General features: G+C 39.6%; 1 protein-coding gene across 3 annotated transcripts in view; it reads right to left on the bottom strand.

The window, feature by feature from the left end:
• Positions 1 to 27,967, bottom strand: part of BEND6 (BEN domain containing 6) — a 47,650-nt gene that overhangs the window by 3,365 nt on the left and 16,318 nt on the right. Inside the window, exons 2-6 of one of the 3 annotated variants that reach the window (XM_057699626.1) lie at positions 26,760 to 26,905; positions 21,177 to 21,354; positions 8,118 to 8,338; positions 6,379 to 6,571; positions 5,134 to 5,270 (exon numbers count right to left, since the gene is read on the bottom strand). In XM_057699626.1, the coding sequence (XP_057555609.1) occupies positions 5,143 to 5,270; positions 6,379 to 6,571; positions 8,118 to 8,338; positions 21,177 to 21,354; positions 26,760 to 26,879 (840 nt within the window). In that variant the 5' untranslated portion in view covers positions 26,880 to 26,905 and the 3' untranslated portion in view covers positions 5,134 to 5,142. Of the gene's footprint in view, positions 1 to 5,133; positions 5,271 to 6,378; positions 6,572 to 8,117; positions 8,339 to 21,176; positions 21,355 to 26,759; positions 26,976 to 27,967 lie in introns of those variants that run through there. The other 2 variants (XM_057699627.1, XM_057699628.1) reach the window with 2 other exon arrangements.

The following is a 27,967-nucleotide window of genomic DNA, read 5'->3' as shown; positions in this document are numbered from 1 at the left end:
AGGGACTTCCTTGGTAGCACAGTGGATAAGACTCCGTGCTCCCAATGCAGGGGGCCCAGGTTCGATCCCTGGTCAGGGAACTAGATCCCACATGCATGCCACAACTATGGGTTCATATGCCACAACTAAGGAGCCAGCAAGCCCCAACTAAGGAGCCTACCTGCTGCAACTAAGACCTGGTACAACCAAATAAATAAATAAATATTTAAAAAGAAATCTCAATGAGAGCTTTGCTGGGTGGAGTATTCTTGATTTAGGTTTCTCTTTTCATCACTTTGACTATATCATGCCATTCCCTTCTGGCCTGCAAAGTTTCTGCTGAAAAGTTGCTGACAGTGTTATGGAAGTTCCCTTGTATACAACTAGTTGCTTTTCCCTAGCTGCTTTTAAGATTCTCTCCTTATCTTTAATTTTTGTCATTTCAATTATAACGTGTCCTGGTGTGAACCTGTTTGAGGTCATCTTGTTTGGGACTCTCTATGCTATCTGGACATGGAAGTCTGTTTCCTTTCCTAGGTTAGGGAAGTTTTCAGTTATTATCACTTCAGAAAACTTCTCTCCCCCTTTCTCTCTCTCTTATCCTTCTAGGACCCCAACAGTGTGAACGTTAGTCTATTAAATGTTGTCTCCGAAGTCTTTTACACTGTCTTCATTTTTTTAATTCTTTTTTTTTCTCTTGGGTGTTTCCACCCCTCTGCCTTCCAGTTTACTGATCTGTTCCCTATATCATCTAATCTACTGTTGATTCCTTCTAGTGTATTTTTCATGTAAGTTATTTTATCTTCAGCTCTGTTTGGTTCTTCTTTATATTGTCCAAGTCTTCTTTAAACTTCTCACTGTGTTCATTCATTCTTCTCCCAAGTTTGTTGAGCATCTTTATGATGATTACCTTGAACTCTTTATCGGGTAGATTACTCATCTGCACTTCACTTAGTTCTTCTGTTGGGGTTTTATCTTGTTCCTTCCTTTGCCACCTCATTTTGCCTAATTCTCTTTGTTATTCATATGTATTAGGTAGGATGGTGACATTTCCAGATCTTGGAGAAGTGGCCCTTGTAGGAGTGATCCTATGGGGCCTGGCAGTGCGCTCCCCTCTGGCCACCAGAAGTGTATGCTATAGGGATGCCCCCATGTGGGCTGAGTGGGCCCTTCTGTTGTGGTGGGGTTGACAGCTATGGGTTCCAGGACACAGGACCGGCCTCTGTCTAGTTGTCCAGTTGGCTGCCAGGCTCTATCTCCTGCAGAAGCTGCCACCTGCTGATGGGTGGGGCCACATCCTGGCACAGCTGGCTACACGGCCTGGGGAGTCCTGGGGCTGGCGCTGGCCCAGTGGTGGGTGAGGCAGTGTGCTGGCATTGCCGGCTGCAGGCCCAGGGTGTCCCAGGGAAGCTGGCTGCAGGGCCCAGTGGGTCCTGGGGCGGTGCCAGCCCACTGGTGTGCGGTGCTAGGACCTGGCATGCTGGCTGTGGAGCCTGGGGCTCCCAGTGCTGGTTGTGGCCTGCTAATGGGTGGGGTCAGGTCCCTGTTCAGCCTGAGGAGGTCCCAGGACTGGGAGTGACCAGCAGGTGGGCAGGAAGGCCCCAGCGCTAGAGGAGAACTCCAGAATAGTGCTTCCCAGCACCAGTGTCCTCGTGGTAGAATGAGCTCCCAAAAGTGGCTGCTGCCAGTGTCTATGTCTCCAGGGGAGTCCCGGTTGCCTCCTGCCTCTCCAGGAGGCTGTCCAAGGTCAGCAAGTGAGTCTGACCCAGGCTTCTTTCAGATTGTTGTCTCTGAGCTGGGACTTGGAACGTCTGAGATTCTCTATGCACCCTTTAAGAGCGGAAACTCTATTTCCTCCAGCCCTCTGGCTCTCCCGAATGCAAGCCCTGCTTTCAAAGCCAGATATTCTTCCTGGTGCAGGACCCTAGGGCTGGGAAGCTTGAAATAGGTCTTGGACCCCTTGCCCCTTGGGGAGAAGTTCTGCAATTGTGATTATCCTCCTCTTTGTGGGTCACCTACTCAGGGATTTGGGTCTTGATGGTACCGCAACTCCACCACTCCTACGCTTCTTGTTCTGGTTCCTTCTTTATATCTTTAGTTGTAGAAGATCTTTTCTGCTAGTGTTCAGATTGTTCTCATAGACAGTTGCTGTGTAAACAGTTGTAGTTTGGGTGTGCCCTGTGGGAGGAGGTGAGCTGAGGGTTTTCCTACCCTACCACCTTGGCGACCAGGAAATCATTTAGATCAGGATTTCTCAATTTTGGCAGAACTGACACTGGAACTAGGTAATTCTTTGTTGTGGGTGCTCTCTTATATGTTGTAGGATGTATAGCAGCATTCCTGGCTCTTGTTCACTAGATGCCAGTAGTATTGCCCAGTTGTGACAACCCAAAGTATCTCCACATGTTTTCAAATATCCCCTCTTTCAGGGGCAGGGGGCAGAATCCCTCCCACCTTGTTTGTGCACTGCTGTATCAGATCACCTTTAAGCTATATGCATATGTAATACTATGGTAGAGATTATGTAAACTGGAGCAGCTTTGCACATTTCAGGAGAAGGATGTTTGACCACTTAGTGGGATGTTATAGAGGTGATCTTCTAACAGTATGTAATTCTTGCAAATAAAATTTTCTTTAACTCTTGTAAGAAAAAAAGCAAAAAATGGAGAAAGGCCAGAAAGATTGGCAACAACAAGCTCTAGGCAGACTGTGAGCTATAGGCAAGTTGAGGGCAGTCACAGGAGTGAGTAAACAGATGAAAAAGGGGGCAGGAGAGGATTTAGCTCTTATTTTCATACAAATGAGTCTTAGCTGGGAAATGGTTGCCAGTGGCAACTTTGAGCTTGGTCATACGTGGAGGGCACAATCTACCAGGGCCCTTGGTGGGGTTGCTGGGCTTCCTGGATGTATTGGAATTCGTAGAAATCGACACGGTTTTGCAATACTTATTGCCTTGCTTATAGTAATGGGAGGACAATTATTTTTCTAAAGAATATTTTTGAGGGCAGGGTGAGGAGGGGTTTGGTTTGCCTGAATAACTGCATTCACTTTAGGCTCTTATTAGTTAAATGAGCAAGAAGAGAAAAGTATAGCAGCATTCCACCAGGTGGTGCTATATCTGAGTCATTCACCAAGCATGGTTGAATTAGGTTTTCTGTGACCCTGTCTTTCCCAGTGTATTTTCTCAGTCCTTTTGAAATAATTTGGATTGAGCTATACTTCAAATGAAAGATATCTGCCAATTAAAAAAAAATTCCATTCTAGTGTTAATCTCTACTTCTGACTCAAAATATATGCATTTCTATTCCAAGCATCTTGGCAACCAAGCTCAGGCGCAGAAGGAGCTAGAACATATTGTGTTCATGACAAAAGATTTCTCCCGTTTTTCAATTTTAATTAATGCTATCGCCCGGTGATTTAATAATACTATGACTGGCAAGTACAAGCAAAACTGATATAAAAACCTTTTAACTTTAATTTCTTCAACACTCTGCTGACTATTATCAGAGATGAATTTCATGCTTACCCTCAACAGCCTGGGATATAAAAAAAGGCAGAACTTAGGATATTTAACTGCTTTGCAGAGCTCTGAAATGCAATAACGTGCTCCAAAAGACAGCCCTATGACCTGGAGGTCTTGTTACATGGCATTTAGATGGGGAACTTGGCTGTAACACACCAGGGCAACTGGGTAGCCTTACATCAAAATGAGAAGTTCCATATATTCAATATCCTGTGGTAAATCATATGAAAAATAATTTTTATATATGTATAACTGAATCACTCTGCTGTATAGTAGAAATTACCACAACATTGAAAATCAGCCATACTTCAATTAAGAAAACAAAGCAAAGCAAAACAAGAAGTTCTAAGGGCTCATTTAAGGAATTATTTCTTAACTGGGAAGTTGTAAGGTTCACCATCTACTGAAATTTTTAATCCCTTGGGGAGAAAAAAGATACAAATATCTTTATCTTTTATTAATCTTCAGGTCAGCAGGAGCCAAGGGAAAAAATTCCCCTGCAGCTGTTATAAGTAGGTTTTTTTATTTTTGTTATTGTGTTTTGTTCTTTTAAGGAAGAGAGACTATTGTTGACCCTCAGCAGAGTAGCATTAATTGTATCACAACATACTAAGGGACACTTCAGGAGATGCGGCAGCAGTCAAAGTAGTGGGTGAGGGGTGGGTCCACACCCTATTTAAAACACAGACAGAAGAAAAAGACAAGTGACATGGTCTCAAGATGATAGAGTCAGGCAAAGAGCAGACAAAATGAAAATCAAAGATAGAAGCAAAGAAAATGGAAGGAAAACCTGGCCCTCATATGTTTACCTCTGTTTAGCAATTAAAATATTAATAGCACAGCAATGCACGTTTCTCATATACTTTCCATCAAAATAATGGAAAGGAAGGGTGAAAGGTGAAAGGCTAAAGCAAACACAAAGTTCCACATCACAGGCTTGCCTAGGGCAGGGCCTGACCATAAAGTATATTTCCTTTAGAACTCACTAAGAATAGTTCTTCCTTTTAGTATTTTAATACAAACATATTGGTAAAAATCCTTATCAAATGAGTACAAACTATAACAATTGACTTAAAGATTTAAAGACACTGAGAAGCAGGATGGGGATGGTAGAGGAAGGCCTTCAATACTTGAGCTGGTAGTTTGTTCACTGTTCAGTGTTGTAAGTGCCCTAATGAACCTCAGAGATCCCCCAAAGGTGTGTATCTCCCTTGTTCTAGAGAAGCACTCCCTAAATTGCCATGCGTCCCCCCTTTGGCTCCTTTCTACCCCCACCCACAAGTTAACATGTGTTGTGTGGAGAAGAACAAAATTTCCTCAGTGAGACACATTTCGAAAACAGTACATTACCTATACACCCTTCTTAGAGATTTCTGGTGCACCTGGGCACATATAAAGGGCATCAAAATATTTGAGAGGCTCCGGTAAAGGAGAATCCATGTGACTGACTCAGCATTTTCCAAGTTTAAATCCCCTTCCCCGTCCCTAACTTCACCCCCCAGGAATACTCATTAGCATCTCACAGGCCACTAGTCTCCTCTAGTAGAATGTTTGGGAAATGCTATTCCAAGGACACAAGTACTGTGTCTTCTTGCCACACTGAAAAGATTGTGAAGGTTTACAAGACTTACCGAAAGGATCTACTTAATATCCTGAGAGTTCAGATTTTTGCTTAAATTTGGCTTCTTGGTACAGTTGTTTAACTTTTGCCCTATCATTCTCCTAATTGAAACATCATCTGTGTTGGGAAATAATTGTTTTGTGATGCCTGTAAAAAATAACAACAAAACGAAGAAAAGCACTGTATCAGAAGGAAGTAGCCTCACAGATAGAGAGAACAAACCAGTGGCTACCAGTGGGGAGAGGGATGGGGGAGGGGCAATACTGGGATGAGGGGATGAGAAGTACAAACTACTATGTATAAAATAAGTTATAAGGATATATTGTACAACCTGGGGAACATAGCCAATATTGTATAATAAGTATAAATGGAGTATAAACATTAAAATTTGTGAAACACTATATCCTACACCTGTAATTCATATAATACTATACATCAACTATACTTGAATAAAAATAATTAATTTAAAAAACCACTTTATAAGGCATTTGCATCTTAAGGTATGAACTGAAATAAAACACTGAGCAATTCACATTATAATTTTGTCTCTGTCTTGAAAAAAGCGGTGCAAACACCCATTAGGTATTTAAATAGATGAATCTGTAGGCAGATTTTTCAAAGCAAAGCAAGAGATGACAAAGGTGTATATCATAAACCGAGAGCACACTTATATGTCTTCCTATGGTACCACTCAGCTTTAACCTTGCTGCTTGTTCTGAACACGAAGTGCCTTTGATCCATAATGCCGGGAATTTATTTTTACCTATTTCCAACATCAGCTGAAACAAGCAGATTCTGACTGACTCTTTTCCAACTAAGAAATGATGCACTATTAAAATATAGAGACCTGGGATTCACTGAGTCCTTAAATTTGTTGGATATTTGCAAAAAACAAATTACTTGATAACCTAGATTATTATACTTTAATAACCACTTTTAAGATATAGTATGTTCATAGATATTAAGGTTCAATATCATTAAAATGTCAGTTATTCTCAAATTTATAAATTCAATGTCATTCTAACAGAAATTCTATAAATATTTTCATGAAACAAACAAAAACAAAATAACCACTTTTAATGTAAAGTGTTTCTACAAAATTCCCCATATATCATAGGAGGTTTAGGCTCTCCTGCGATTTTTCTCTCATAGGAAAATAAACTTGAAGAAAGAAAGATAATGAAAGAACAACTTAACGCTGAGTGGTAAAATAATTTCAGATTCATGTGACAATATAATACAATCACATTATCACCTATGATTTCTTGAACTTCATTCTGGTTCATAGCTGGTTTCACAGCCTTGTCCCTTGAAGTAGAGGATTTTGCCCCCGTCAGACTGTGTGTGGCCATGTATTCGCTTGTGTAAAGCACTTGCATTAAATCATTAATGAACTTCTGAGGCTTGCTCTTGTTGCAACGGGCAATCTGCCATTTTTCAATCTTGAACTAAAAAATTAAAAATAATAATTGAAATAACTGGAAAAGGAAAGGAGTATCTGAAGAAATGTATTACTTATTGAATTCATATAGACCAGAAAACAAAATCAACATTCTTTAAGGTGATGTATGATACTTTTAATATATATTGTACATTTCAGGGGTTAGAGTTAGATGTTATCTTTGAGATAATTCCCAATATTTATGAGGTATTTGTTTCAGAGTGTATACAAATTCTTGCCACGTAATCTGGGTTTGGTGCTTTAAGGATTAGTCCATCCTTAACATTTCCTACCAAGTGTGGTAGCAGAATAATGGCCCTGACAGCATCCACACTGTTATCCCTGTAAGCTTTGAATATGTTACCTTATATGGGAAAATCAACTTTGTACATGTCATTAAAGTACCTTGCGATGGGGAGAGTATGTTGAGTTATTCAGGTGGGCCCAATCCAATTACATGAGCCTTTTATTTTATTTTATTTTATTTTTTAAAATTTGTGCACTTTATTGCAGATATGAATATGAATATTTAAGACACATATAACCTTACGTGTATAAATATATACACACACTTAGTGTCTGGTACATAGTAGGCACACAATAAATGTTGATAATAATAATAATGAAAATGGCTAACATTTACTGAGTAATCTTAAATGAGAGTGGGTCATGAGCCCTAAAATGCAGAAGAGTGGGTCAGAAAGAAGACACAGGCAGGAGCAGAGAGTTGAAGAGTGAGAGGGCTTTGCCTGCCCTGTCTGGCTTTGAAGATGGTGGAAGTGGAACACAAACCAGGGAATGGGGCTGCCGCTAGAAGCAGGGATCGGCCTTTGGTTTATAGCCGACAAGAAAACAGAAAACAGAGAACTCGGCTATAGAACCATCAGAAACTGAGTTCTACAACAGCCTCTGTGGGCAGGAAACAGATTCTTCTCCAGAGCCTCCAAAAAGGAGAGTACCTGCCAACACCTTGATTTTACCGCACTTCTGACCCACAGAACTCTGAGGGGGTAAGTCTATATTATTATAAATCACTAAGTTTGTAGGAATCTGCTCTACAGCAGAAGGAAACTGGTACACTAAGATTCAAATATTCTGAATGTTAGATTGCGAGCATTTAACTATCGCTCTTGAAGGCATACTTTCCCAGGCTGATTCTAACAAAACTTACATTTTTAGCTTCTGTTCCTTGATTAAGAGAAGTCAGGAAAATAGAAGAATTGTGTTCAGCCAACAGGTACAGCCTAAAATTCACTTTGTCTCAGTGATACAGTTTTATAACCTATAATGCAAAGTTGTCCTTCTGTCACTGGTTTAAGAATTTCCTAGTTTAATAACTCCATCATTGTCCACCACTTGACTTTAATTTTCTAAACTGAATATTGGTTTCACAAATATTAGGTTTATTGGAAGAAACTGTTTTATATAGTCAGAATATTATGATTGACCCAAAGTTACATAAAGTGATCTAAGACAATGAGTATGTTGTAGAGTGATTTTGATTTTGTATGTAACTGTATCTCAGAGAAAGATGGGGCAGTCTTCCAGCTGACCTGTTTCTCATCTGTGTGATGCTCTTCCTCAGCTTTCAAGGAAATTGGTGAACTGGAATTAGAATTAGAATTACTGCACGTGGAGGCAAATGAATCTGGTGAGGAGTTATTTGTTGCTCTCCAGAGGGTAGACGCAGATGCAGACAGGGTTCCTCCACCCTTGAGCAGGGCCTCCGCCATGCCAACCAATTCTTCAAACTGGGTGACGGCCTGTGGTAACACTAAAGTGGCAGGAAAAAGTAGCACTTTACAAATACTTCTCATAGCATCATAGACACATATTTTCTATGATGTGTATAGGCATGGTATATAGAACATAGTAGTAGTAGAACAAACTGTTAACACTTGCTACCTTTGGAAAATAAACACGGTAGGAAGAGTGGCTGGAACATATTTACTTTTTATTCTTAAATAATTGCTTCATAATCATCAATTTAAAAACATTTGGTTATTGTAGTCAAATGTATATGCATTACTTTGTAACTAAAATAATGTTTTTCAGACTTGATTCTTTTTCTAATTGCTAATGATATTATTTGAAGGTGTTTAATCTCTTGTTTGGAGACATTACTGATTCTGTCACCTTCCATCAGGCCAGTTTAAGTGACAAGATAAAATAAACTGTTTCTCACAGATTAAAATAAATTTTCTATGGCCTTAGTGTGTGATTTGCCAGGGAGCCAAAGGCCATTAAATTAGTAAAAATTCATGGCCACACTTCAAATCTATGTATTCACATATTAAAGATGGATTTTGGTAATCAACTGAATGTTCTCTTTGTTCCTCTTTTTAAATGGAAACTTACACATTCAAAGGTTTCATGCCTCCATGTTAAATGGTCTTCTCTGTTGTTATATCTAGTTTGTTTCCTAAGGACAAATAACATTTTGTTGGAGTTGGAAGACACCTTGAACCCTATCTAATTCAACTCCTCAATTTATGGTTGGGGGGTAATGACTGCTGGAGAGGTGAAAAGACTCTGAAACTTTTTTGTACTTTTCTAAGCACATTATTGAGCTATATAATCTTTAGAATAATAGTTGATTGGAGACCTGAAAATCAGACATATTGATGACTTGTCCAAATCAATACATTTAGTACTATGTTAATAGAAAAATTAAAAAATCTGCTAAAGAAGAAAATCTTACTTTATATTTTTTCAATTACTATTTGCTAAGCACCTCTCATGTGCCAGACAGTTGTTCAATCAGCAATTATTTATTGAGCACTTAATAATATTAGACATTTATCTGGCTTTTGCTCTGTGGCAGGCACTATTCTGGGAGCTTTACTAATGCTCATTTGTTTACTCCTCATTGCAACTCTGAGATAGGTATTATCATTACCCGCAACTTGCAATCGAGGACAATTAGGCAACGAGAGGTTAAATAACCCATCAGTGTCAGCTCAGTGAAAAGAAGAGCCAACATTCAGCTTCCGACGCTGCCAATTTCCTGCTATACGCTTCTATGTCATGCCAACTCTCAACATTTGCCCACCACTCTGTTAGGTGCCAGGGATGAGAGAGGGAGAAAAACCAGATGTGATCCTAGCCTTTTGGAACTGGGAGGGGGTAGGGACATTATTTACCTAACCATGTTGTGTGTAAGAATTTGGCCTGCTCAAAGAAGGTCTGGCCACCTATGCTAACCGCCACCCAGCACCCCCCAGTTCCTGGGAAGTAACCTCTAAACACTTAAGTTTCCCCAGTGATAGCAGGAGTGTCTTTGTTATTCATGGTGAGCCCCTTAGAACACTCCTGATTTATGTTTATGCTAAGGCGTTTCTCAGGATGGGGACTATCACACCCAATAGTCTTAGGGCAGAAGCTGGCCATAGCCAGAAAGCCAGAGAGACCATGTGGGCAATCAGTCAATCAATCACGCTCACGTAATGAACCCTCTGTAAAAACTTTGGACACCCAAGCTCAGGGAGCTTCCTGGGTGGACAATCCTCGGTGCATATTGTTATAACACGTAAAGACTAGGAGGTAATATATCCTGAGGATAGAAGTTCCTCACTTGGAAACTAACCGGACTCTTCCCTATGTATCTCTTCCAACTTTGGCTGGTTCTAATTTGTATTCTTTCCTGTAATAAACGTAACCATGAGTATAATAGGTTTCCGTGAATTGAATTTCTCTAGCAAATTATTGAACCTGAGGGTGATTCTGGAAAACCCCTAAACTTGCAGCCAGTATCAGAAGTCTTAAAAGACTTGGCAGTCTAGAGGACAGTGTCCTTAACAGTTTGGTTAACTCAAGGTGCATGCAAAGAAATGAAAAATTACAGTTGCTAAGACCACAAAGGAGAGGCAAACAACCTAGAGAGGGAAGGGGCACAGAGGGCGCCTCTGGGGAGGTCAAGGTTGATCTGAGACCTGAAGGCTGAGCAGGAATTAAATAGCCAGAGGGAATAAGGAGGTCATCAGAAGCATAGGAAACACAAGTTCTGTATTTGAGGAACTAAAAGAAGGCCAAAGCTGGAAAGCAAAGAGAGAAAGGAATTCTTCATAAAGTGCGGTTTAGAGAATATTTGCTGTTTTTTCTAATAGTGAAAGTTGTACATGTTCATTGGAATACATCCTTCTTGCCATTTCTATCTTTGTAATCTATCTTTGTATATCTCTATGTATATTCATGTATTTTCTTTTACATAATAAGGACCATGCTATATGCATAGCATTGTATCATGGTTGTTTTTTCCAAATAAGACCATAAATTGACTATTTCACCTATTTTATTAAATCTTGGAAAATATGATCCTCTAAGGTCTAATTTGCTTAGAATCAAAGGCAAAATCTTACATGAAACCTGAGCAGAATTTAAGTAGCTAAAGGGGGGAGGAATTTGACAAAAGGATATATCGAATTAGCGCCCACAAACATGTTCAAGATATGGAACATTTCCGTCCACCCAGAAAGTTGCCTCATGTTTCTTCCAAATCAATCGCTGGACTCACCACAGGGGCAACCATCAAAGTGACTTCTTTAGTCAGAGATGTGTTTTACCTGTTCTAGAACTCCATAAAAGTGAATACAAACAATATATTCTCCTTTTTAAGGTCTGACTTTTCTTGTTGTTCTGCATAATGTTTTGAGATTCATTCATGTTATTGTGTCGGTTATTTGTTCTTTTTTCAGGAGGGCGAATATTATTTATTTATTTATTTTTATTTTTTATTGAAGTACAGTTGATTTACAATGCTTCAGGTGTATAGTAAAGTGATTCAGATATATACATGTAATCATTCTTTTTTGTTGCTGAGTGATATTCCATCACACAAGTAAAGCATCCATTCACCTGCTGATCGGTGATTTTCCACTTGAGCACATGACTTTAAGGATTCCCTAATATTTCAAGTATTGATGTCCTATAATTTATTTAAAGTCTCCTTTTTTCTTTTTGGAATTTAGGTTGCTTCCAATTTTTCTTGATTACAGACAAAACTCTTATGAACCACCTACCATGCACATCTTTATCTGCATCTCTGATCATGTCAATGCTATAAATTCGTGAAAGCATAACAATAGGCTCCGAGGTATAAATTTTCCAAGACTCAGTTAATATCACCGAATGGCTCTCCAGAAAGAGTATTTGAGGAACTAAAAGAAGGCCAAAGCTGGAATGTAAAGAGAGAAAGGAATTCTTCCAACTTACATGCCCACTAGCAAGGTAAGAAGTCAGCCCCGTCACTGCACCATCAGCAAGAGGTGTTCCTTATTAACGACCTTCACTAATTTCATAGATTAATATTTGCGTACAATTATCTAAATTGTAATTATTGCAATTATTTGATTATTGTGAAGTTGAATATATATTTATTTGTTTATTGATTATTTGAACATTCCATGAGATGCCTATTAGACCAAGGAATGTTAGTACATTTTCTATTTTATAATAGCTTAGATGGTTTTTGTAAAGTGCTTGTAGGAGTGCCTAGTACATTATAAGCACAATGTATTAGCTATTATTATTGATTCCCTTATATCTTAAGCACTTTAACCTTTGTCATAAGCTGCAATTATTTTTCTCGGCGTGTTTATTTTAATTTTAGTATGTTTTAAAGCACGCACATGTTTTTAGTTTTTATTTTAGTTAAAAGTAGCAGTCTTTTCCTTCGTATATTATTCATTTACTTTATGCTTAGAAAGTCATCCAGATCAGTTAAATATCCACTAATATATTTCATAGAGCGTACACATTTTTTTCACAACTACACTTTTTTTCTCCCTGGATATATATATATTTTAAACTTTTAATGGAAAAATTTGAACACACGCAAAATAGTAAATTCCCACATACCCCAGGCCCCAGTTTCAACTCATGGCCAGTCTTGTTCCACCCGTATCCGCATCCACTTTCTCCCCACCTCCAAAATTACTTCAAGCAAATCACAGGTATCATTTCACTTTATCTGTAAATATTTCCATGTATATCTCCAAAAGTAAGAAATTTAAAATATATGTATATATTTGACCATAATACCATTGTCACAGCCAGAAATACTTGGCAGTAGTTCTTGAATATCATTAAAATAAACAAACTAGCAAATGTTCAAGTTTCTCTGATTGTCTCGTTGTTTTTGTTGTTTTTCTTAGTTTGTTTGAAGCAGACTCCAAATAAAGTCCATACATTACTATTAGTTGCTGTCTCTTTTACAAACTGTAGGTTTCCTTTTCATCTCCCAGTTTTTCCCTTGCAGTTTATTAGTTGAAGAAACTGATCCTCTGTCCTGCAGGATTTCCCACAGTCTGGATTTTGCAGATTGCACCCCTAACGGGGTGTTTAACATATTCTTCTGTTCCCTGTACTTGCTGTAAAGTGGTAGTTAGATCTAAAGGCTTGATCAATGTTTTAGCTTCCTGTAGGTGGCACTGAACACATGGTTACCTTTTGTTGTGATGTTAGCGGTCACTGATGATCACTGGCTAGATTTATTATGTCATAAGGGGTTGCAAAATATCCTAATTCTTTTCTTCTTCATTTATCTAGAATTATTCTACCAAGGGAAACTTAGTCTCATCGACTATTTGGTTGCCCTGAGGTTCATTTCATATAGTAATGGCAGGATAAATGCTTGATTTTTCAATCTGTATTTGCCAGTCTTCACAATAATGAGTTGGTTCTTTCAGATGACCATTAAGTTTTTTCTCTTTTGAATGAACTCATGCATGTAAATATACATGATAACCGATTGCCATGATCGTTATTAGTGACGCTCCAATAATAATGATCTTTAGCCAGTGGGAATCTCTTCTAGTTGGCACATCCAAATGGTCTTTGCTGACCTCCTTGCTTTCTGGCAGGACAAGATTTTCATCTGTATTTCCTGTTTTAGGCTCCTGACAAGGCTCATCTTGTCCATTTCCTGTGCAAGTTCTGGAATCAGCTGTTTCTTCTGGGAACCCCATCTCCCCTTAGTGGGAAACAGTATTTCAAGACCACACCCAGGTGCTGGGAGTGATCTTTGCTATCGGATTCTTGTTTGTAGGCCTCTTCAGTGAACAGTATTAGAAAATACATATTATTAATTTTTAAATATAAAATTCATCCTGTGTCAAAACTAGTACTCATTCAAATTCAGAACATGGAGTTTTAATTTAAACTGTACAGTTTTGTTTTTAGTACGCCACATGGTGTGAAATGAGAACCTAACTTAAACCTGCCCTCCCCCACCACAGTGGAATATCAGCTTTCCCAGCACCATTTGTTGAATAATTCATCCTTGTCCTAAATGGTTTGCAGGACTCCCTAGGTAAATTGCCAGGTCGATTGCAAATGGAAAATGCAGGGCTCCTTATTCAAAGCTTCTTCAGAATTTTATATGGTGACAGCAGAGCCTTTGACCAGTATGTGGGGCATTCCTAGGAGCAGGGCCCTGTGTGACTGTGGTGGTCACTCTATAGCAATAAGCAAACACTGCACGGCACTTGCCTTACCAGGCTCTGCTCTGAATACTTTACATGTCACCCAGGGAAGTACTGTTATCATTTCCATTCATCTCACACTCAGTTACACAGCAAGTAGGTGGCAGAGCCAGGATTTGAACCCAAGTGGTTTGGCCCCTCTTAACCCATGCTCTTGACCTCTGTGCCACAGTGGCTCTGGAACATTTCTTCCCTCTACGGGAGGTATTATCCAGGGATGTATGTTCTGTTCCATCGACCTGCTGGCTCTTATCGTAGCAAGTTGCTTTTATTCTTTGTTTTATTTTTTAAAACATTTATTTATTTATTTATTCATTTATGGCTGTGTTGGGTCTTGGTTGCTGCACGTGGGCTTTCTCTAGTTGTGGTGAGTGGGGGTTATTCTTTGTTGTCGTGTGTGGGCTTCTCAATGTGGTGCCTTCTCTTGTTGTGGAGCACGGGCTCTAGGTGTTTGGGCTTCAGTAGTTGTGGCTTGTGGGCTCAGTAGTTGTGGCTTGCGGGCTCTAGAGCACAGGCTCAATAGTTGTGGCACACGGGCTTAGTTGCTCCACGGCATGTGGGATCTTCCCCGACCAGAGATTGAACCCGTGTCCCCTGCACTGGCCGGCAGATTCTTAACCACTGTGCCACCAGGGAAGTCCTCACAAGTTGCTTTTAATTATCAGAACTTTGTAAGATTTCATGTTGGCAGTTATGCCCTCAGATTCTTTTCCAGAATTTTCTTAATTGATTTTGCCTATTTATTCTTTCAGGTTAACTTTAATATAATTATTGTCAAGTTACCACAAAAATAAAAACCAAAACAAAACAATTATTGGCATTTTGATTGGGATTCCAGTCAAACTTTGAGTTATTTTGAGATGAACTGGCACCTTCTCTTCTATGAATTCAACGTCTCTCTATTTAGATTTGTGTATTTCTCCAAGTTTTTCATTTTTCATCATAGATACTACACATTTCTTGTTAGGGTAACTAGTAGATATTTTTATAGTTATTTGTAATTGTTATGTGTAGATTCTTTTTTTTTTAAAGGAATAAAACTAGCAATTTCTGATCTATAAGGAAATTACTGATTTTTAAAAAAAATGGTAGCTATTAGATTTGGGGCACCTATTATGTACCAGGCATTTATTATCTTTTAAAAACAATAAGGCTTATAATGAAAAATAGCAGTCCTCTGCCCTACCGCTTACCACCATGGACTACCCACTACTCCTAGAGGGAGAACTTCTACCCATTTACCTGTTTCTCTGATAGTTACCTTCATAGTCTTAAATAATAATAAGCATATACAACCATCCTTTTATTTTTTTCAGATTCATATAATTATTTACTGGTTTTCAACTATGTAACATGACAAGGCAGCCCTCTTTCAACTCCTCCCCGAGCCACACAAACACACACACGTGGTACTCACATGTGCAAACACATACACACTCTTCTCCTCTCCATCATCCGAGGAGAGTGGTAACACAACTGCTAGTTCAATAAATACTATGCTTACATTATTATAGTTATGTAATTCCCAGTTCCTTTCCTTTAAAATATGACTTTTTCCCTAAAGTTAAAGGGATCTCATTTTTAAAAGCTTGCTTATTGTTATTATTTAACTGTTTCTCTCACTTAAGCATCTCTACACTTCCTACCAGAAGTGTAAAATCTCCTTGCAATATGTTTGGTAGGTGACATCATGTCATCTATCAATTTCATATTTTTCTCAGTGATCTCTCTCCTGGAAGCCCCCTACCTGGTCACCTCTGGACCAGCTGCTTCTGGGCCACTGTAGACCTGTCATCTTGGAGTGTCCCCTCATTACTATTCTGTGGCTACTCCCTGTCCCTCTCCTGAACTGGACCACCTGTTTTCTGATTGACTTTCTAGATTCACTCTCTCATTTTGGAGGAGCACACCCTCCCTTAGCTTTTGAAAAAGAAAGCACAGGAAGTACATTGAGCCTTTGTAAGTGTGAAAACATTATTCTGCCCTCACACTTGGTTGATCATTTCACTGGGTATAGAAGTCTAGGTTTAAATCATTTCCCTTTGAAATTTTAAAGGCATTGCACAATTATCTTGGAGCTTCCAGTGTTGCTGGTAAAAAGTCAATGTCATCTGACTCCCACTGCTTAGCAGGTAACATGCTTGTTCTCCCTGAAAGCTTTTCTGGATTTTCCCTTCCTGGTGTTCTGAAATTTCACACGTTATGCCTTAGATAAGCCTTTTTGCTTTCGGTGGTATCTTTTTGATGTGTGCCCAGTAAACTTTTACTAATTACTACTTCAGTGATTCATTGGTTTTACTTTGGCTATTTCTGAAACTTTGACAGCTTTCTACTATATTTAAATGAACTTGGACAAAACTTAATTGATTTTTCCTGCTTTACCGAAGTCTCATTAGTTAATAGAATTGAGTTTTCAGCTGAGGAATTGTTTTCCCTGGGTATATATTCATTCTTTACAAATAGTGACAATTTAATACCCTTTTGTACAATAGATATACCACTTTTTTTTCCTTTTATATTGTGCTGATCAGTTGTGGGCCACAAGATATGTTTCAAATGTTTAACACATGCAGGTAGAGCACACACCCATCTGCCATTCTGAATGTCTAGAATGGCATATATATTCTGCAATTTTTCTTAGCATGCTTTCTAGGCAGATAAACAGCCCTGATTCTTAGTTCAAAGAGGGATATTGCTGAACAAAAGATAACTAACCATTCTGCACTCTTTTCTCAGACCCCCTTCTTATTTGGATTATTCATGAAATTTCAACTTTCTGATATCTTCCTAGTTCCCAACCGCAGCTTCACAAGGAGCCTGCTATGACCATGTTATTAAAACACTCCCTCTCCCTCAAATCTCCATCCTCCTTTACCTGTCCTATTTCTTTCATAGCATTTATCACTAGCTAACGTATTATATAATTTATTTAATTGTTATTTTTCATGATTTTGACCGTGAGAACGGGGATCTTTGTCTGTTTTGGTCACTGGGTTTTCCTAGGTACTTTAGAGCCTGATATAGAGAGGAGTTTATAAATATCGACTGAATGAAGAAATACATGTTGGCAGTTTCTGACTCTTACTGTTGCTTGAAGTCTAGCCAATAGCCAATTTTACTTTGGTTTCTAAGGGTACATTCTAGTGTGTGTGCGTGCAGGGGCAGACAATATTAAATACACAATAGAGTATACAGAGTTGTAGTGCCAAAGCGGAAACGAAGCAGGGGAGGGGATAAAAACATTGCGGGGGCGGGGGGCGGGAAGAGGTTGAAAGTTTAGATGGAGGGAGGAGGTCAAGGCAAAGATGAATTTAGAGTGAAGACTTGAAGTATGTAGGGTGCAAACTACGTGGGTACCTGAGGAAAGAACATCCCAGGCCGAGGGAATAGCCAGTACAGAGACACTGACGTCAGATCACGTCTGATGTTTTCGGAGGGTGGAGCATCGGGGCAAGTGGTCCAGTGTGGCTGGATCACAGAGGAGGATGGGGAGAGAGTAGAAAACAAGGCCAGAAAGGTATATGGAGGGGAGGCAGCCGGATCATGTAAGGACTCAAAGATCATAAAACTGACAGTTTTATCCCATGTGAGGTGGACGTTCACTGGAAGAGTCTGAACAGAAGAGTGACCTGAGCTGGCCTACATTTAGCAGGATGTTCTTCCTGCTGTGTTGAGAGTGGACTGCACAAGAGCACGAGCAGAAGTGGCGACACCAGTGAGGAAGCCACCATGATAACCTGGGTGAGAGATACTGGTGGTTTGGACCAGGGTAACTGTAGTGAGGGTGGTACAAAGGACTGTATTCCAGAGATATTTTGAAAGTGAAGCCAATGGACTGAGTGTAGGGTGTAAAGAAATACAGAAATACAATAGCATCATGGTTTTTGGCTTGAGAAACTGGAACAATGCAGTTAGCATTCACCAAGATGAGGAAGAAAGAGAGGAGCAGGTGGTGGGGGAAGGTCGGGAACGTGGGGCGGGGTGGGGGGCTCATGTTCATCTGAGATGTTTGCCAGTCTTGTCAATATGCAGTTAGACAATGAGTCTAGAGCTAACGGGAGAAGTCCAGGCCAGAGATAAACCATAGTTATTGATGGATTTAACACCATAGAATTGGATATAATCCCCTATGAAATGAATGCAGATAGAGAAGAAAGAAGTCCAAGGACTGAGCCTTGGGCATCACCAAATATTTAGAGGGTATAAAAACAGATGATTGAACTTGGTGTACCCCCAAAAAAATAATAAAAAAAAATATTTAGAGGGTAAGATGATGAAATTAGGCAGCCACATAGACTGAGATGGAAAGCTCAGCAGTGGAGGAGGAAATGGGTGAATGCGGTGTCCTAGAAACCAAGGAAGGAGAGGGAGTCGAGGTGTCAGATGTAACAGGGCACATAACATGACCCTTGAGAAATGACCTTCAGAGTTAGCAATATGGAATGTTATGGGCTGAACTGTGTCCTCCCAAAAAAGAGATGTTGAAGTCTAATCCCCAGGACCTCAGAATGTGACCTTATTTGGAAATAGGGTCTTTACAGATGTAATCAAGTGAAAATGAAGTCATTAGAGTGGGCCTTAATCCAAAATGACTGACGTCCTTATAAAAAGGGAGACGTTTGGACACAGAGAGAGACAAGCATACAGGAAGAAGTCTTCACATCACGTGAAGATTGGTCTTAATGCTGCCTCAAGCCAAGATCAATCAGAAGTTTGGAGAGAGGCCTTCCCCAACACCATCATTGGAAGCACAGCCCTGCTGACACCCTTATTTTGGAATTCTGCTGTTTAAGCCACCAGTTTGTGGTACTTTATCACTGCAGCCCTAGCAAACTAATACATGGAGGTCATTGACAATCATGAGAAGAGATGTTACAATGGAATGACAAGGACCTAACTGAAATAGGATCCAAAGGGAACAAAAGGGGGAAAATTGAAGACAGTGTGTAGAATCAACATGTAAGGAGTTTTCCTATTAAGGGAAGGAGAGAAACAGGGTGGAAGGCAGAGAAGCAAATGGCCTGAAGAGGGGTTTGTTTGTTTGTTTGTTTTTAATGGGAGAAGGAATAGTATGTCTGATGCTAATGGGATGATTAGAGAGAGTGGGGCAGATCTCTGGAGCTCTGTCCTTGATGAGGCGAAAGAGGATGGGCTCTAATGCACAGATGGACATATTGCCTTTCGCTGGACAAGAGGACAGGTCACTCGTGGGTGACAGGAGAGGAACTGGAGGTTAATACAAGCACAGGTGCAGAGAGCTGACAGTCTCTTCACATTGTCCAAGTTCTCTGTGAAGCAAAGGCATCAGCTGAAAGTGAGGATATGGGATAAGATGTGGGTAGCTGGCAGAGAAAGGAGAAAATGAAATGGCAATTCCAGGGTGAGGGACAGGAAGAAACTGTTCATAGTAATGATTCTTTTCATGTACTATTTATTTTATTTTTTGGCTGTGCCATGCGGCATGTGGGATCTTAGCTCCCTGACCAGGGATTGAACCTGCACCCCTTGAACTGGAAGCACAGAGTCTTAACCACTGGACTACCAGGTAAGTCCCCTTCATATACCATTGAAACTGATTTGCTCCTCTTTCATTTCAGAATTTTCTCATCTAAATTTATGGGAAAAAAAATGGTCTAATTTTCTTTTTGGGGGTCCATGCGTCAAGCTCTAGTATTAATAAAAATGGAGACAAAAACTATAGCAATGATTACTGATTACCTATCATGTATCAGGCCCTGGTAAAGCATTTCTTCCAATTATCTAATTTAATCATCTTGGCAAGAAGGACACAAGAGATTGGCTCCATTGTGTAGATGAGGAAAGTGAAGCTGGGGCTGAGGGGAGGACAATGACAAGGCCAAGGCTGTACAGCTAGCAAGCAGGGTTGGGATTCAAACCAAGGTCAGTGACTCTGAGATCAATACTTGAAACAGCAATGTATGTTAACTTTATCAACTAGCTTTTCATCTTACTCTACGTTCTGGAACAGATGATATAAAAATAAGAACGAGCTGTTCTTTAAAAATTGCAAAAACCTCACCGGGAAAAACCATCAGTTATGAAAATGCAATCTTTAAAGTGTAAAATATAAAGAGAGAGTGGCTTGTTGATGGAATAAACATCTTATTTCCATTCACGTGTGCCTGTTTCTACTTAAAACTAGGAAGCCTTCAATTTAATCAATATTTGCAGGAACACATCTGAGCCATTACTCTGCCAATCTAACTCACCACAGTGTTCTGTCTCCTACCATTTCTGCCTCGCAAAATACTGTGGAATTGTCGTCTTTACTTCCAGAGCCATCCCCCTAGGCAAGGCTGCCATCCTGTTAGTCGGATAACTCTAATGCCTTTCAAAACTGGTTCTTCCCCACTTTCCTTTCTGTGCCCCTTGTACTCATTCTGTACACAGTAGCCAGAGGAATTTATTTTCAAACTACTCTTTGTATTTACTGTTTTATAACAGAATGCTGCCCCACATAGGATATAACTGCCAAATATTCAGCTGTACAAAATAGTGCATGATGCTTAACTGCAAATGGAAAACATAATTAAAAAAAAAATAAACACAGACACAATATAGGATTCTGCACAAAGGCGTTATTCCAGGTGGTTTCTAATTTTCTTGGGCCTATCTTCCCCCTTTATGTCTTCAGTGGAATGTGATTATTTTCCAAAGCACTCCTCCCAACCCCAAACCTGAAATTTAATATATGCAACCTTTAATTTCAGTGATTCTATTAGAGATCACAACAGGCCCCATTTTCTAGTGCTTTCCTTAGCAGAGGAGAATAAGATAAGAACATCGTGAACAGCTTGACATATCTGTTGTCTTACTGATGCTCTCTCTAGGCCTATATTAAATGCTCAATAAATATTTGTTGGACATTATTAAATGAATATGACATTTGGTATTTTGTAGGAATAATCTAAAATTTTCTAAGCAATAAACTAGAGGCTTCGATAGAGTACGTCCATATTAAATTATGTAATCATAGATTTTCTTAAAATGTGGGTTTTGATTTTTTCTCTAAGGTCCTGATTTTTTCATTCTTGACAGCTGATTTCAACACTTTTCACTCATCAAGTATTTTTCCTTTCATCTAAAAATGTCAGTTTTCTGTAAGTTTACCTTGAAGCATGACCAAAGACTGGCGAAGGCGGCTATTTTCTTTCCGGATGTTCGTTAGCTTTTGTTTCAGGCTTCTTACTTTCGTGCACAATTCCTCCTTCGACAATTCTGCTAGAGGCTCTTCATCCTCACTGGAGCTCTCACCAGGCAGAAAGGCATTTCCCGAATATGGGTCTCTCTAAAATACAAGGCAGGCACAGCAGAAGCATCAAGGCAGCTCTTGCGGTTTATCCTGTGTTCTGGATGCTACTGGGACTCAATCAGACCTACAGGCTCCTGCTTTCCCAGGAGGGGAGCTGGGCCCTCGTGAGTAATCTAGCCTCAGCCTGGTCTTCCACTATCCAGGGGAACTCAGAATAAAAGAGGGCATCAAAGTTTCACGCACATGTCTCTTTCAAAACAGTAATCAGGATTCTGAATTTCCGCCTAACTTCAGTGAAAAATACAAAGCGGAAAAATAGTATAACAGAGGAGAATCAACCAGACTGCCATTCAGATCTTTGTGACTCATCCACATCCCCCATTTCTCTCCCAACGCCTCATCCACCACCTCTCTGTTGAGACTCTGCCATGAGGCCAATTTGGGGGTTATTCCATCAGAGAATGGAGAGCAATTCACCCAGAACAAAGCACTGATGTCTACCTTTTAGTTTAAAAAATATTTTTTAAGGACAGCAGGACAATAGTCCAAAAACATGTGCATTTTAGTTGTAAAACCTAGGCTGTGTTGAGGCAGGAAAGAATTTTCTCAAATTACAAAGCTGGCCTTTATATTTATATAAATCCAAATCTGGAAAATTGGAGCACAGAATGGAATTTATAAAGATCCAAATCTAGAAGCCTGGAGTATGACATTTATAAAAATAAACTTTAGAGTAGAAGAGATAAAGGCACATGTACACTTAAAACAAACACAGCATTGTGAATCAACTATACTCCCATAAAATTTTTTTTAAAAAGAGAGAGAGATAAAGGCATGGCATCAAGAAAGTTCCTGCTGAACAGGAAGGGAAGAGACCTCCCGGGGCCAGGCTGAGGAGCAGGAGGAATTTGGAACAGGAAGGAGAGAAAGTCAGATTACAGTGTCTGCTCCTCCTGCCTCGACCTTTGTAGGGAAGAGAGGTGGATCACAGGGGTTGGGGTAGATGATAGAAACATCCAGATGAATGAGGGGCAGTCCCAGGGCGGCAAGGCTGGCTCTGTGCTTCTCAGCGTATCATAAATGCCCTAGAGGGGCCCCATGTCCAGCAACATCAGGGCAACACGGTGCCTAATGGGCCACAGATCAGAAATGGCCAACATTGGTGTCTGCACAAATGGACCAGAGACAGTGTCCAGACTCCCCAGAGCTCATGCAAAGCAGCTGGAGAATCTGGAGGATCCCTCTGTCCCCGTCAGGAACTGGGTAAGTGCTGGGGGAACTGGTGAACAGAGAGAGGCTACAGGGTGACCGAACCTTACAGAAGATGGCAGTGGGTCCCAGCACGGTAAACCTCAGCAGCCGGTGCCAACAGGACCCCCAGGGAACTGAAGGGACTGCTGTGCCTCAGCAGTGACAGTACTGGACACCCAGGAACCAGGCAGAAGATGTAGAGCTTGGGCAGAAGACCAGCCGTCCCTCCCCAGATGCTAGATGATATGTAAGACTCCTCAAAACTTGAACTGCTTCCCAGGAAAAAAACGGGAAGTGGAGGAGGGTGAGAATTCAGTCTCCACTGAGACTTAAACCCTGAAGTGACTGAAATTATACCAGTACTTCAAAGGGACTTTTAAACACCAGAAGTCTCTAACTGTAATTCACTGTCAATGGACAAATTCAAGCTTTTAAAATTTTTTTCCCCTTTCTTATCAATCAGGAATGGAGAATTGAAAGCCAGATGAGATCATTATAGAAAATACAAGTAGATTTTGGTATGATTGGTAACGTATACATTCAATCTCACTCATTATTTTACAAATATACAAATCTATATATGTATATAGATTTCATTATTTCATGTATTACTCACACTAGATATATAAATCTTAAATAAGAAAACAACGGATTTGGTTAAATAGAAATGAAATTTTAAAAAACTGAAGGATGCCTATTGAGATCATAGTTCTATACAGAGTAATTGGAAAAAATAGAATATATAGTCTAGTTCTTGTAGCAAATTCCTAAAAGAGAGAAATGAAATCAAGCAAAAGCAAATCCATTTATAAGCATCATTGGAAGAGAAAGTTAATAGACAGTAGGTCGGGAGAAGATATTTGCAAAATCTAAAACCTCATGAAACTAATTTCTATGATAGGTAAGGTATATGTGCCAATCAATAAGAATAGAACAGGAAGCCCACCAGAATAGGCCAAGAAACCCAACAGCAACTATAAAAACTCAATAGAGAAATGGACAGTGGAGGAGACTGCTGGCTATCTCCAGGTATTTGTTCTCCCATTCTTCTACAGTAATAGGTTTTTAGCTCAGCAGGTAGGTGTCAGCTAGATTACATTTCCCAGACTCCCAAGCATCTCATTTGGCTATGTGACTAAGCTTCCACCAATCAAATAGGAGTAGAAAAAAATGTGTACCGCTAGTGGGTCAGGACCTTAGGAGGAATGGGCTTGCCTTCTCCTACCTGAATTCTCCTATTTTTGTTGGCGGGGAGGAAGGCTTGAGGGTGGGAGCTAGAGCAGTCACCTTGAGCCAAACACAGAGGCTGTGTGTTCAGGAAGATAGATGAACAAGGTAAGAGGGATCCTCAACATTGTGGTGCTGCCATAGCAACCAGGACTGCTCTTGCTGTTCTGTGAAGGGAAATAACCTTCCATCTTTATATGCCACTGTGATGTCTGGGTCCTCGTTACAGCCTTTGCAACATGCATCTTAGCTAATGCACATTTTGGTACCTAGAAGCTGGATATCCAAAATCTGACATATGTCTGAATTACTTAGAGGTCAGGTTATGGGCAAAAAGAGCACAGGTATAACATGCTGGAAGGTCATTGACTCTTGTTAAGACCTTGCTGATGACACACTTGGTAAAACCATCACTTGCGATGCCTTGGAAGACAGACCATGTGTTTATTGAGCCTGGAAAAAGAATGTCTGTGTGTAGCAGCGACTTCTTGTCAGTGCTAGCGAGTTTGCAGAAATGGAAGGCTTTCTCCTTCTGTCTACATTTAGAATGCAGCATCCAATCTAAACTGAGTCCAGTAATGTTAGATCCTCAAGGTTTGAAAAAATGAATGATGTCTGCATCTAAATTGCAGGAGATTATACTGTGACCTTAAGATTTTCTCAAGAGCTTCTCTTTAAGTGTTCTCTGCCAGACACTGAAATCCATCCCAATGGTAAGCCTCAGCTTCAGTGTGTTATCGTCAAGCTTTTTGTTTCATATGGCAATTAAATCACTGCCAAAAGTTAGAGAGAAGAGGCTGAGCAGCCGTAATAAAAGAGGAGAGTTTTCAGGCTTATTTATGACCATATAAGATCTCTGGCTGCAGTTACTTGCAATGAAACCAAACAGAAAGAAATAGTTTGGAAAGCTATTAAGTTTTTGAGAAACACAAATTGCAAAAGATACCGTATTACTGGCCTGCTAGAGCAAGTGACTATTTTACCCACAAGGAACCACTGGACCACCCCCCCTGAAACCTGCACTAGCACATTGAAACAAGATATCATTTTTCCCCATCAATTGCCAAATATATGAAGTAAGGACATAAATGGTTAAGTGTTGATAGAGAAGCACAAACATGGAACCATTTATGCACTGTGGCTGGGCATGTGGACTGATGTGGACATTCTGGAAAGCAATTTCATTGTCATATGAAAGCCATTACTCACCCTCCTAAGTGTTTATTCCAGGGACATTCTCACACTTTCTTAAAAGGACATATATGCGGACATTTATTTTGTCATTGTTTGTAGTACCAAGATGCTGGAGGAAATCTAGGTTTTCATCATTGGAGGAAAAGATAAAATGATGCTATGCTTTGTTAGACACAACAGATCATGTATAATAGCAATAAAGATAGATGTTAAAAACAGCACTGATTGAAAAATCAGAAACAGATTGAGGTGTATATTCTGAAACCAATTACTACTAAATGATGTGTGAAATGATGGAGCCATAAGATTGTACATTGCAGCGTGATTTGTAAAAAGAAAAAGACTGGAAACAAGCCATGTCCGTGCTAGGGGACTGGTTACATAGAGAACGGAACATACACCCAGTGGAATTACATGGAGCTGTACAAAAGAGAAAGTTCTTTGTATACAATGGAAAGACCGTCAAAATATATTAAGTAAAAAAGCAAAATACAAAGCAGCCCATCTAGTAAGTTACTTTTTGTGCAAAAGAGGGGATAAGAATATCTATATCCATATTTGCTTTATTTGAACAAAGAAACACTGGGAGGATAAACAAGAAAGCGATAAATGTGGTTACCTGCGGTAGGGGGCCAGGAGGAAGGAACAGGGTAAGTGGGGAGAGGTGTGCAGGGTAGACTTTTCACACACACACTATATAGATATACAATTTTTAGCCTTTTGATTTTTTTTATTTTTATTACTCAAGAAAGCTTCATTTTAAATTTAGCTTTCTGACTCTGTGCTTGTGCCTTCAACACTTTCACAAGGATTTTCTGCCTCTAGGTAGGAAAGCATATGTGACCGGGTCATGGACAGGCTTAGCAGACATGGACCCGCTATAGGCCTGACTGACACATTGTTTCATTTCATGAAACCTCATAAGAACTTTAGGTCTCACAGCACCAACTTCTCAAAGTCAGCCTGGGCACATTTCACTCGTGGCTTTTAATGCTTTCCCAACCTTCTGGGTTTAAAGGTAACCTTTCTATTACCAGGGGTTTGGGACAGCCTAGTTTTGTTCGAGGCAGTGTTGTGGGGCAGCCTAGGATGGACGCTGTCAGATGCTGGATCATTCTGAATGCCTCCAGACACCACTCCTGGAGGCTAAATATTTTAAACCACGAGAATGCACCAGTGTGTATTTTAAAAATTAAACAAAAACACATGCACATAAGCACTCCGGTGTATTACAAAGACACACAAATGAGAAGGTACAAGATGAGCACATGGATAGTTTGTTCGACGTGCAGGAGGAGAACGGGAGGGGAATTCAGATCAAAAAGGAATAAATGAATAAATACAAATAAGAAAGGGGCCCTGACCAAACCTGTGACGAGGATGGGCTGCAAACTGGAGTCAAAAAAGAAAAGCAGACAGTAAATTTTAGAAAAGGTATTCCAATTTCTCCAGTGGTTTGGGGAGGAAAAGAATTTTTTTTCTGACAGTTTCCTGATCTTTAATTTCCCAGGATATCAAGGAAAGTTTGAACAATGCATATTGGCCACACTTCAATAGAAGCAAGTAAAATGTCTTTTGAGTATGTTTCTAATTCAACTTGTTCAACATTAAAAAGAGGACATGAAATGTTATTCCTTCAGTTGAATAAAGAATTAAGGGAAGAATCAATTAACATAAGATGGGGAAACACACTAATAAATTGTGAAAGGAATTATGGAATTATGGCAGAACGAGGGAAGAAAGTACCACCATGGCAGCGCAACACCAACCTGCCCTTTATCCAGGTCACTGTTCACATTCTCTGAGTCCATAGTCTCTGTCCTTTTCCTCTTTCCTTTTCTAAGAGCTTGGCTATTGGTGATTTCCTCTGTTTGCAAGATCTTCTGCATTTTCTCAGTTAGTTACCGAAGGTTTTCTGAAATTGTAGGAGGGAATGCCCATGAGATGGTGCTACTCTGGACGTAGTCCAAAAGGTAATGTTTTTCCTTCAAATGAAAAACAAATAAGAGGATACATAATATGTTTACAACTGTACATTTCATAAAGGCACTAGCCACTCAAGTAAACTTTTTTACTCGTACTTCCTGTCATTCTTTCTCCCACTGGCCAATTTAGGACACACTTTCACTTGATTCAGAATCGTGAGGATGTCATATTTCCAGGATGTGGGATGCAGGAAGTTGTCATTTATAAAATTAAATGGTATAAAATTTTTTCATCTTTACAAGTTTTTTCTTGTCAATCCGTTATGAGGCGTCTAAAAAGTAGAAACCTTACAAAATTTTGCAAATGATTTGAAGGCTGAAGTTATATACCTTTAGGAAAAAGACATTAATAGCAGATCGCATCTGGACCAAAATCTTCCAAAGGAAATCAGTAAGAGTGGCCTACAATTTTGTCCTGTTTTTTCCTGAAACCTCTAAAGTTTTGAGATGGAAGGTTTTCTTTGGTGAATCTTAAGAACAGAATCATAAAGAATGGAGGGGGAGGGAATCTCAAAGGCAACAATACATTTCATAAAAGTTTTAAGGAAGAATCATTTTTTCCAAATGTGGTAAAGCAGATGACAGTTTTTAGGTTTAATGGGGTTGAAATGATCTAATCTAGCCTTTGCTGTGTAGGGATGATTCAGCACATTTGGTTGTAGCATCCTTATTACTTGCATGTGTTGATTTGTTTTCATGAAAAGAGATTTAATTATAAATAATAAAACTTTAATTACAGAGGAGACTAGCTTAGAGGGACTTCAACAAATATGTGGATTGTTGAATAGAAGGTTAACTATACTCCTTACCAAATTATACCAAGTAATCCTTTTAGAAAATAAGGTTCTTTTACTTATTTTAAGAGAAATTCATTATTCTTTACTCCAAGTGTAAAATTATATTTGGTCTTCCCAAGATTGCTTGTTGCAACTCTCTGAAAACTTAGTTTAGATTTTCAAATACACGAATAGTGCTTCAGCTAACACATGGGA

This window comes from Hippopotamus amphibius, chromosome 11, assembly GCF_030028045.1.
Source record: "Hippopotamus amphibius kiboko isolate mHipAmp2 chromosome 11, mHipAmp2.hap2, whole genome shotgun sequence".
In the NCBI taxonomy this organism is placed as follows: domain Eukaryota; kingdom Metazoa; phylum Chordata; class Mammalia; order Artiodactyla; family Hippopotamidae; genus Hippopotamus; species Hippopotamus amphibius.
The sequence above is the reverse complement of the archived record's forward strand: the minus strand, read 5'-3'. Positions and strand labels throughout refer to the sequence as shown.